Source organism: Olea europaea, chromosome 12, assembly GCF_002742605.1.
Source record: "Olea europaea var. sylvestris chromosome 12, O_europaea_v1, whole genome shotgun sequence".
Taxonomy (NCBI): domain Eukaryota; kingdom Viridiplantae; phylum Streptophyta; class Magnoliopsida; order Lamiales; family Oleaceae; genus Olea; species Olea europaea.
In genome coordinates this window covers 11,738,975-11,749,230 of record NC_036248.1, presented here as the reverse complement: position 1 = coordinate 11,749,230, position 10,256 = coordinate 11,738,975, and the positions used below count along the sequence as shown (strand labels likewise).

At 36.7% G+C, this 10,256-nt stretch overlaps 2 protein-coding genes across 3 annotated transcripts; one reads left to right on the top strand and one right to left on the bottom strand.

Moving 5' to 3' along the window:
- Positions 1–4,112, top strand: LOC111405641 (PP2A regulatory subunit TAP46-like). Its single transcript, XM_023034612.1, has 9 exons — positions 1–375; positions 455–577; positions 1,251–1,337; positions 1,476–1,580; positions 1,708–1,869; positions 2,396–2,431; positions 2,540–2,611; positions 3,126–3,406; positions 3,634–4,112. Exons 1-9 carry the CDS (start codon positions 280–282, stop codon positions 3,884–3,886), a joined length of 1,215 nt encoding a protein of 404 aa, XP_022890380.1. The 5' UTR covers positions 1–279; the 3' UTR covers positions 3,887–4,112.
- Positions 4,113–5,769: 1,657 nt separating this feature from the next.
- Positions 5,770–8,192, bottom strand: LOC111405639 (protein IQ-DOMAIN 1). 2 transcript variants are annotated; one of them, XM_023034611.1, is made up of 5 exons: positions 8,037–8,192; positions 7,795–7,933; positions 7,244–7,531; positions 6,543–6,851; positions 5,770–6,441 (listed from the first exon to the last, which is right to left on the bottom strand). In XM_023034611.1, exons 2-5 carry the CDS (start codon positions 7,879–7,881, stop codon positions 5,923–5,925), a joined length of 1,203 nt encoding a protein of 400 aa, XP_022890379.1. In that variant the 5' UTR covers positions 7,882–7,933; positions 8,037–8,192; the 3' UTR covers positions 5,770–5,922. The 2 variants fall into 2 exon arrangements, with proteins under 2 accessions (XP_022890379.1, XP_022890378.1); XM_023034610.1 differs by having other exon boundaries at positions 5,770–6,444; positions 8,037–8,185.
- Between the last annotated feature and the right edge of the window lie 2,064 nt (positions 8,193–10,256).

Genomic DNA, 10,256 nt, shown 5'->3' with positions numbered 1-10,256 from the left:
CCATTCTAGAATTTCATGTCACCGTTCAACACTATGATCCAGAGTGCTCTCAGACAGAATAACTGATCCTTCAAGTTATCAAACACAATTTCATCCCGCTTTTTCCTGTATCGCCTACAGAGCAGGCTTGCATACGCTTTTTGTACAGATTCACTCTTTCTTCCAGAATCTCTCTTGGTTCAGTTATTGATTTCACCTTTCAATATATTTTTTTTTTTTTCTGACTTTATGGTTTTAGAAACTAGGGTTTTATATTAAAAAAGTTATAAGAAATCGGCTATGGGTGAATTGAAGATGGAGGAGATGTCGCTTCCAGTTCTGTTCGAGCAGGCTCGAAAAATTCACGAAGCTGCATCCGAATCATCCGTCGATCAGGTTTTTCTCTTTTTTCAAATTTTCTTTATAATTTTAATTAATTTGAATTATTTATAGCTTTTATTTTTGTATTTTATAGGAGACTGTGAAGAAAGGTTGCGACTTGTTGAGGCAATGCGAGTTTATGATTGGAAAGTTGGGCTTATTTTCGGCAAATGAGACCAAGGATGATATTAGCACTACCAATCTCAAATATCTTCTGGCAAGTGTTTATCAGAAATTGAGAATTTAGAAAAATGAAACAAGACTTGAAACGATTTTTTTACCACTGTTTTAGGTTCTGAAATAACGCTTGGTGAACACGTGATCTGCTTTGTATGATATGTGGTGTGAAATGAGATGTTTTTATTTAACTTGTCGGAATTTGAATATTTGGGTGGGACAAAACGTGGAATTTACAATTGAAAAAAGTTTATTTTGTTGAAAAAATCATTAGTTTTTTGTTGCATTCATGAGGAGCTTATTGATTTCATTAAGGGAATGTAATTCATTTCTTGAAATGCGTGTCTAATGACGATAGAATATAAGAGAATAAAAACTGAAGCTCCACTTATGAGATTGATTAGAAGTTTGAATTTATTCGGCCAGTAAAGTTTTGACTATGAGTAGAAAATTTATGATGTCAAGGGTGTGTTTCTATTGTAATCTTTAAGGATGTGAACCTCTTATTATGTTTCTCAACCTAAATGATGCCTGTGAATTGCTATTTCTCTCTTCATAATCATCTTTTCTTCCATTTATTTGTATGCTTTGCACAATTTGTTTAATAGGGATTGAGTTCGAGCCTTTGAAGGAAAACTGATGTATGTAAGCGTAACTTGTTTACATATAGTTGATTAATGATATTACTTTTTATCTCATTACATCTGATACAGGTGCCTTATTATCTTGCTGAGTTGATGGAGAAATTTGCACAAGAGGACAGGATTCAAATTCTTAAGGCTTCACAGGCCAAGTTGAAGGTAATAATTTTTTGCCACAAAGATGTCTTAAGAAAGTCTATATATGCATCTTTCCATTTCTTATTGTTAGTGAAAGCAGTACTTAACAAAATTTAGTGATGTCCTGAATTCTTGGTTTTCCCTTGGCCCTACTGCTAGGAGTTTATCTCATTTTGTGAGGCGATGGAGCTTGTTCCTGAAGATGAATTAGCAGCATCTGCACAATCGGGTGGTAATTCATTTGCAGATCAGAGGGCTAAGAAGGTATGAATTTATATTGCTATGAGTTCCAAGGATCATATATCTAACTGTATTTCATTTTGCATTCTGCCGTTTATTGCTGCTTGAAACTGAATACAATTTTGATACTAATAATATCACCTCATTCCAGATTGCTCGGTTCAAACGTCAAAAAGCTGCTGAATCCAAATTGCTAGAAATAAAGGAGTGGAAGGAACGCCGTGGGCGTTCAACTAGAGCCTCTGCGTTATCTACTCCAGTTGAGGCAGGGGAAGATGATCAGCTTGATGATGATGGAGAAGAAGAAAGAGAGGTCAGTTGTTTTATTTACATTTCAGGCTCTTCTTTTAGTGTGTTGTGGCTCATTATTTATATTTTGTATGATGTTCCCCTAATTTTACTCCCTAATTCTGATTTTCTAACACAAGGAACAAATCCGTGTTAGCTGTTTGCGTGGTGAAGGGAGAGTTTTAGAACAGTTTCTTTTAGCCACGGTTTTCGACTTATGTGTTGAATGGACTTTTTCTAGGCAGCTGTTACCTAAATGTTCTGCTGCTCAACTGGTTGCTTGTTACTTGGGAAATGCTTGTTGATTGTCAGATTTACTGGTGTCTGAGCATCACTTGTTTCCCGTTGTGGCATTTCATCCTTGTTACACATGAAGCTTATTTTGACGAACTTACTATCTAAAGTGGACTATTATACAATGATTCACAGAGTGCTACGTGTGTAAAGGATTCACGATGATAAATTTCATCCATTTGTGTGGTTGTTTATTTCCTCCTCTCCTTGTAATTCTATGAATTTTTTGCTGAATGTTATTATTACTGTTTCCGTAGGCATGGCTGGCTACCATATCCTTGGTGCTCTGTAAGGTTGGTCCAAATTTCAGCATTTTCTGTGCCTTCCCAGCTGCTGCTTCTTTTTCTGTTTTTTATTTACTCATTTTTATATAATCAAGCCTCTCCATAAACTTTATGCAGGCGTTTGATCTGTTGGAAATGCTGAAGAAAGAGGAAGAGATGCTTTCTGCTATAAAAGAAAAGCAGTCACAGGTATAGCGCATTACATTTTGGGTAGGATGTGATGTTGCATTTCATCAACTTTGTTATGGTCATGATTGATGGTGCCAGGTGGCAAGCGTGTTTGTCTAAATCTAAAAAGTGTATAGTTACTTTTAAGTAACTTTTTGCTGCCTAAAATATTTGAATAGGCTCATGTTTATAAACGCTCAAGTCACTTTTTATCTAAACAGTTGACCCACTTATCCACCGCTCATTTTTATATATTTATAATTTAAACCAATTTTAAACACTTCCTAAACATGCTCTATTATTTACTCTTCTCAAATATAATTACTCATTTCTCTCTCTACCCTGGCTGTCAATATAAGGAATTTACTTATTTCTAACTTTCATCAATTAAAGAAATTATTTGTTCTAAACCTTATTTACTTGTATGTGAACTTTTTAAGCTTAGCAAAACATTCTACTTTTAAGTGTTTCTTTTCATATGTCATGCTAAATAATTAGGTAAGACACTGAGATGCATGCATGCTATTTTCCACAGGAAGGGGACGTTGAAATTTCACAGCTTACCCTTGACGAGCGCACCAAGAAAGCCGAGGCCTGGCATCGGAATGCTGCAACACGAGTTCGATATACAAAACCTGCACCTCCAATCACATGTGCTACTTTTGCTCAAGATGTTATAGAGGGGAGAGCTAATGTTTCGCAGGCTCACGAGCACAAGCACCAGCCAATGATTTTTGGACCAACAAGTCTTGTGGCCAAAAACCCTACAAGTGAACGGGAAATAATGGCTGCTCAGGTTTTCCAGCCTCATTATAGGTATGCTAGGTTTCATTAAAAATGAATTAAGATTATAATTAACAAATAAACTGCTATAGCTCAATGGGCTATCCCTTGTGGCGTGATTGGTAGGATGGACTGAACAGCGTTAAACATTACTAAAAAAGAGAGGAAAAAAGTATCTTGCGCCTTGTGCTTGCCAGTAATCCACCTTACTGAACATGCAATGGATGTCTAATTGCTTAATTTTGAGTACTGATTTGCAGATTACCAACAATGAGCATAGAGGATGCTGGATTAAAGGAGATGGAAATAATGAATAAATGGCAAGAGAGGAATATGCAGCTTATGGAAGAAGCCAACTCCTCATGGTATAAGGATAACCAGAAGTCGAGACCAGGCGAAGAGGAGGATGAAGAAGAAGATGATGCTGCTCAAGAGAAAGCAAGGGCATGGGACGACTGGAAAGATGACAATCCTCGTGGTGCAGGTAACAAGAAGCTCACTCCATGTGGCTAATGGAAAGATGGTTGTTCTCCGAACTTGCTAAATTTCTTGCTTGATTGTATCCGTTTGCGTCTTATTGATATCATTGTACTATTTTTGCGCATGCTGAAAACCATAACACTGTATAGCAGCAATAGTTGGTTGTATTGTCTTTATGTCGAACTTGAAATCCTAATCGAACTCAGCATTGTTCATCATTTCTATGATACGAAGTGATGGCAAAATTCACAACTTACAATCTGCGCCGCATTGTCCCAACCTTTCTCAAATCTTGCCTTGCTTCCCGAAAATTCCCCCGACCGCCCGTTCCTGTGGTATATTTGTCAGCAGTATTGCCATTAATGTAAAATGACAATGTTCAGGGCGGATTTGTGCTCGGTCCAGGCTGCGCTCTTTTGGATGCCTTGAGCCTGGGTCTCCAAACTGATGCCAAGGCTGTGGGTGCCCTCTTTAATTCTTTTCCTTACTCTCTTTCTGAAAATTAACTTCTTGTGTATTACACTTCAAAGCTTGGTGGAACTTTTACGGACTATTGCTTCAAAGACAGTTGTATAAAGTAACATGACTTTCTTGATCTTATTATTTGTTTTATCAATTCGAACTTTATTTTTGTTGACGTATTTCGTTTTTCTATTGGAAGTTTTGAATTACTTCCACTTGATCAAATCCCTGGGTGCGTTCAACAAAGATAAGTGAATTGCTAGTACTTGTTAATAAGCTATTTTTAATATTTTATTAATTAACATTTCAACAAAATTAAACCTTCGTTCTTGTTTATTATGGAATGTCAATAATTGATTAGATTGAATTACACATATTTTAACATTTTTTTCTTTAATTTCGCTTTCATTGAACGTCATAAGGTAAAACCATAGTTGTAAACATCAATTAGGATTGTAGGCCACGAAGGAAAATCAATTCAAAGTGTGTATAAAATTGGAATCATAATAAAGTTGAACAAATTCAACTCATAAACGATGGTCAATTGAAATTGTATTTTATTATATTTCTTTGGAATCCAAATAGAATCGTACAAAATTCCGATGCCAACAATTACGATCCCATGAACTCAATATTAAATTGGTTCCGAGCAATTCGATTTAACAATTAATCTTTCAATATCGATTAAATAATTAATCTTTCAAAATTATTAAATTTTATATGAAATCGTCAAAAATAAATTATCGAAGGTTACTTCACGATCCAGTGTAACATCTAAACTGGCGCAGAGGCCCATTCGCAAATTTTGAACATAGAACTGCAGGGCTTTACCGTAAGGAAGCCCTTCCAGAAATTCTCGACGGCCAAGGACAAGCCCAGGCCGAAGAGGGGGTTTGGAAATAGTTTTCAACCAGCAATAGACGCGCCTCGGTTAGAACCTCACTAGCTGCGTCATTGCCCCAAGCGCAAAGATGGTTTAAAGTCTTCTTCTCCCTCCCTTTTTATAGCTATAATTTCCTCACCTTTTCTAACCACCATCGATGTGGGACAAATTCTACATGCACTTGCCGCCACTTTCAAACATTCAGATTGAGCGGCGTTCTGGCAGACCGTTCTCCATATAATTTACCCTTCAGCTCTGTGTGTGTGCATATCTTGTGGCTTTGCTCTTGCATCTAAAGTCGATGATATCTGGTTTAGCTTATAAGTAAATCTGAGCTGCTCATAGGTATTTGTACACCCGTGTCATCTGCATTTTGTGCGCCGTGCAGCACGTCAAGATTTGCTGTGGGATCATCCAGAGTCTGAGGGTCGATTACATGAATCTTCTTTAATCATACTATTTTGTTCTTTGTTAGATTACTGACAGAACAAGATAAAAATTCATTCTTACAGAGTTTAATTTATATATTTTTTCATTAATAATAGATTTTTTCAACTGTAACAAGCTCAAATAATAACAAATTATCCACCGCTTATTAGATGGTCTGGTACATCATTATATGGAATACACTCTCGAGACGAAAGAAAACATCAAGTAAAAAATTGAATAAATTAAGCAATCTATTGACAAACAGTAGGATATATTCTTATTCGGTCCTCCAAAATTATGTCTTCATCTGGTAATACCCAGTGAGCCTGTCCACTATTTCAATTCTTGCATTTGGGCTTCTTGGAGCCTGATAAGTTGCTTTTCCTCCACCTGAGCTCGACGACATGTAGCTTGGCCCATTGACTGTCACTCCTCTTGTCGACGAGTTCCATGGGGTTCCCGGTGGGCTTCGTTGTTTGATCGGAACTTGGCCCCGAACTTTTGCTTTTGCAGACTGTGTTGGGACCATGAAGCTAGGAATATGATCAAAACTCAAGCTAGGCTGTTGCAGAGTCATACGGAGGCTCGATTCCTTTGGGACTCCCCTACGTCGGCCCATGTTTGCATTTTCGAAGCCTAATGATGTGTCATCTGTTGAGGTGCCTGTCACATGGGAGCTTTCCCATAGCACATTTTTCTTGGTATTGTAGGGTTGCGAATCCTTCCACTGCTCGAGCCAGTTCCAACCCCACTGTTGCTCGATATTCTCGTGATCACCATTTTGATTAGAATATATGAGTTCGTGCTGCTGCTGCTGCTGCCAAGGTAAATCTAATTTTAGTCTTTACTTAATAGGTAAATAAGTTCATGTAAAAATAAGTTGTTCAGCCTAACACGAGGATAAATATATCAAACCTGATGGCCAAAAGCATGGGCTAGAGCTCTCTCCCTTTTCATTTCATTTTCCCTGTTTCTCTCCCGACCTTTTGTCTCCAGCTTGTTCATTGGACTTCTTTGCACATGCTCTTCTCGTCGTGGTCCGAGTCTTTCTTCTAGAAGCTTGTTGTGCGCTAATTGCAGTCTACGTGCGCGGACTCTTGCCTGCACCCGTACTAGTGCTTGCATGCATCGCATTGTCATCTGCGCTTGCTTCCGCACATTGTGGCCCCTCACTAAAGCTTGAAGCCTCACCAAGCCCTTGAGAGCACGTAATGCACGTCTTGCCTACGAAATTACAAAACAACAAAAAAACAAAAAAATCAAATAGACGAGTAATTAATTTTTGTGGTGTTTGGTGTCAGAGAGAGTCAAACAATGTGTTCATAATAGAATGTTTATTCAGAAAACGGACTTTTATGCCCAAGCATTGTATTTTGGACCGTGTGGAATCCAATATATTGTTCTCTCATCGATCAAGGATATTGACCTTCGTAGTTTTTATCGCGTCCCTCGGATTCGAACTTAAAACTTCTGCCTCGTGAGAAACTTAAATTGAATCTTAGTACCAATCAGCATTCATAAGTTGCAGTCGATCTAGCATAGAGTACTTGCTGCTACATCTGTTAAACAAATGTATTATTGCAATCCAACTAGAGAGAAAGGAAGACAGAAATTACCAGGTATCCTCTGTAACAAGATTGTATAAAAGTTGCAGCTCTTTCTTCCTTGGAATGACGTCCATATCCGGCTAATCTAACAACTTTAGCAGCTGCCTGAGCTGCCGCAACAGCAGCTTCAGCAGCAGCAGCAGTCGCAACAGCGACGGCATGAGCACGATTCTGATCTTCAGCCACTGGAGACGAGTAGAAGCTCTCACCATTTGTAACGTCTGGAGAACTGTCTGCAGGAAAATGTTCGAGGTACAAAACCTCTGGAGCTTCGTGTTGCCATTTCTCTGCATTTTCCTTTTCAAAATCATATCATCACAACATTAGTACTTGTGCACGGTTACTTTCATCAAACGATATCGTGTTTCTTCCCCCCTCCACCCCCACACACCCCCCAAAAAATTAAAAAAAAAAATGATTGTGTGGAATGATCAGGAATTAAGTCTTATTCCAAATAAATTTTGCGTAGCGACGAACCAAACAGGGCAAGAGGGCAATGCGAAAAAAAGAAAAAAATAACCTCACTTATAGTAGATTCCAAATTTATCGAGTGAACTAACCTTCTTCTCAGGCAAGTCCTTGGAGGACTGTTTAAAGATCTTCTTCAGATTGGAAAACCAACCACCACCACCTCCTTTCTTCCCCATTTCCGGCCAATAATGGCCTTCTACAGGATCATAAGTCCAGGGATAAAACAGTCTAAAAGGAAAAGTGGATATGTTAAAACCTCAAAATTTCCGAAAAAATAAAATAATAATAATAATGATTTTATTGAATTTAATCTGTAGAAAATAGCACGAACATCAGAAGGCCCCTTTAACTCCAAGCATGCAGAGAGGGAATGTATGAATATGTAGAGAGAGAAAACTGAGGTGGTATTTAACAATATCACGGGAGTGCTATATGCCTATATTGTTGGCCTGATGAAATGGGATTCTACCACGTGTCCATTTCCTTCTTCAACAGGGCTTTGATCACTGTCTTTCTGTGGACAAACTGACAAAGATCTGAAAGTCAAAGTCAATGAAGATTTATCGTATTCTGAACAGGATAAATCTTCATTCTGAATTTGAAAACAATTTTTTCTTTTTCTTGTTAGATGATTTAAGTGCAAGGAAAGGGAAGTTTATTATAATATAATATACATGTGTACCCTATCTTCTTTCTGTTCTAATCTGATAATGAATCGAATAGATAACTTATAAGTTAGATCATTTTGTTAGTCAATACATTAATCATTCTTCTCCTATTAAACTTGTAAGTTCTTTACGAGAATGATTCGATACATTTGAAAATTTTTGCCCGCAGGCTCACCAAAGGCCGTAAAGAGCACATGTAACATATATGTACGAGTTACATAAAGTAGGTTTTGAGTTGATGATACTACTTACCTATGATCGAAAAATTCTTAATTAACAACATTAATCATTTACTTACCTAATTGTGACAACATATTCTGATTTTCAAATTCATTGAATTTTCTATGCTAATGACATTTGATTTGTCGGAACTATGATTTCGCTTATTCTACCATCCAAATCATATCTTGCACTAAACGTCAAAGGTATATTTATTATCAAATTGTGAGCAGATTGGTTCATGTTGATTTCAATCCTATATAATATCTGCCATATAAGTTTCTTTTAAGATTGCTGAGTTGTGAAGTTTAATTTCTAACCACAATTTTCAGACAGTTGAGAGATTTAAAGTGATGCCAATAAAGGGATTGTGACCAACTTTTGCTTGCATTTAAAGGGAAATTGAAGAGAAGGGTAAGTTATCAATTGGGAAGGTAGATAAAGTGTTAATTGAAAATGGTGATGAGCACTTTTCAATCTCAACACATTTGCAAATTGCCATCTTTTAGTACGGTTAAATATAAGGATACGACACTAGTTGACTTTGCATATCTATGTGCTCCCCCGACCGCGGCCCGCTCCTCGTACATATACCCTAGTTCGTTGAGGGTAGGAAAATGATCTCAAACTTACGAGTAATGCTATGTAGTTTCACGAATACTGATAGTGATGTCATTGTCACATTGTTCAATAAGGTTACATTTAGTACATTGAATCAAGCCGTATTAGGTAAACGGTATTGTGGTAAATTAAGGTGATAATATTTTTTAATTTTTTATTCAAAAGTTAGTCTTATATGCAAAATATTCAACTGGCCGGCTTGTTTTTCCTGAAAAGAAAAAAAAATTCAAAATGCAAAATATTCTTTTTTTTTGCCCAATCGCGTAGGTAAAAACGGATTCAAAGCCTTGGCCGGACATTTATGTTGTATGAATACGCTCATCTTTAGAATAAGATTTCGTTCAAGGCTCCATTCATTCGAAGAAATAAATTTTAAATTTCTGCCAAAAACGAAAACAAATGATTTAAAACCTTTCTTCGTTTATAGAGAAAGTTACTGTAACAACAAAACATCAGGCTGTAATTATATTATAAATATGTTTAAGGAACTGAAATAATTAAAACAACAAATGCCAAGGATAATACAAGCAAACGTTTAAACTGAAATCACAAGGCATTATTATGCAAAGAAAACCGAAACAGTTAAGACTGCCGCAGGCTTAATCTAATGAGAACTCTTAGATACATCATGACATTATCGTCTTAAAGAACTTCACTAGTAAGAAATGAAATGACTATAGAACATATACTTGAAACCAACTAATATTGGAAGCAAATTAACGTTCCTCGAGCTTGATGTCTGTTCATACCACATTTATTCTTCGTGATCAGTAAAAGCTCAATACATGATTGGTTGGTAGCTAAACTTTATAAAATTGAATTGTTGAACTTCCTCAAAGAAATACAGCGAACTTAATCATAGTAAAAATGCCCTGTAAATAAAGCTAAAAAAATGTTTACACGTACACATTTCCCTTGCACCAACCAAATATAATCGCAATGAGGTAATAATACAAGATATCCACAATTAAAGAATAAAAATAAGTCTTAAAACCAACTTGAAATTCAACTGGCCGGCTTGTTTTTCCAGAAATTCCTTCACA

What these genes read in the sequence shown, in the direction of transcription:
- LOC111405641 (XM_023034612.1), top strand. Translation starts at nt 280, where the DNA reads ATGGGTGAATTGAAGATGGAGGAGATGTCGCTTCCAGTTCTGTTCGAG. An exon ending in CAGATCAGAGGGCTAAGAAG is followed by an intron (nt 1,581 to 1,707) that starts GTATGAATTTAT and finishes ACCTCATTCCAG; the next exon opens with ATTGCTCGGTTCAAACGTCA. An exon ending in TATCCTTGGTGCTCTGTAAG is followed by an intron (nt 2,432 to 2,539) that starts GTTGGTCCAAAT and finishes AACTTTATGCAG; the next exon opens with GCGTTTGATCTGTTGGAAAT.
- LOC111405639 (XM_023034610.1), bottom strand. Translation starts at nt 7,881, where the DNA reads ATGGGGAAGAAAGGAGGTGGTGGTGGTTGGTTTTCCAATCTGAAGAAG. An exon ending in AGGACTTGCCTGAGAAGAAG is followed by an intron (nt 7,532 to 7,794) that starts GTTAGTTCACTC and finishes GATTTTGAAAAG; the next exon opens with GAAAATGCAGAGAAATGGCA. An exon ending in CCCATGCTTTTGGCCATCAG is followed by an intron (nt 6,445 to 6,542) that starts GTTTGATATATT and finishes TTACCTTGGCAG; the next exon opens with CAGCAGCAGCAGCACGAACT.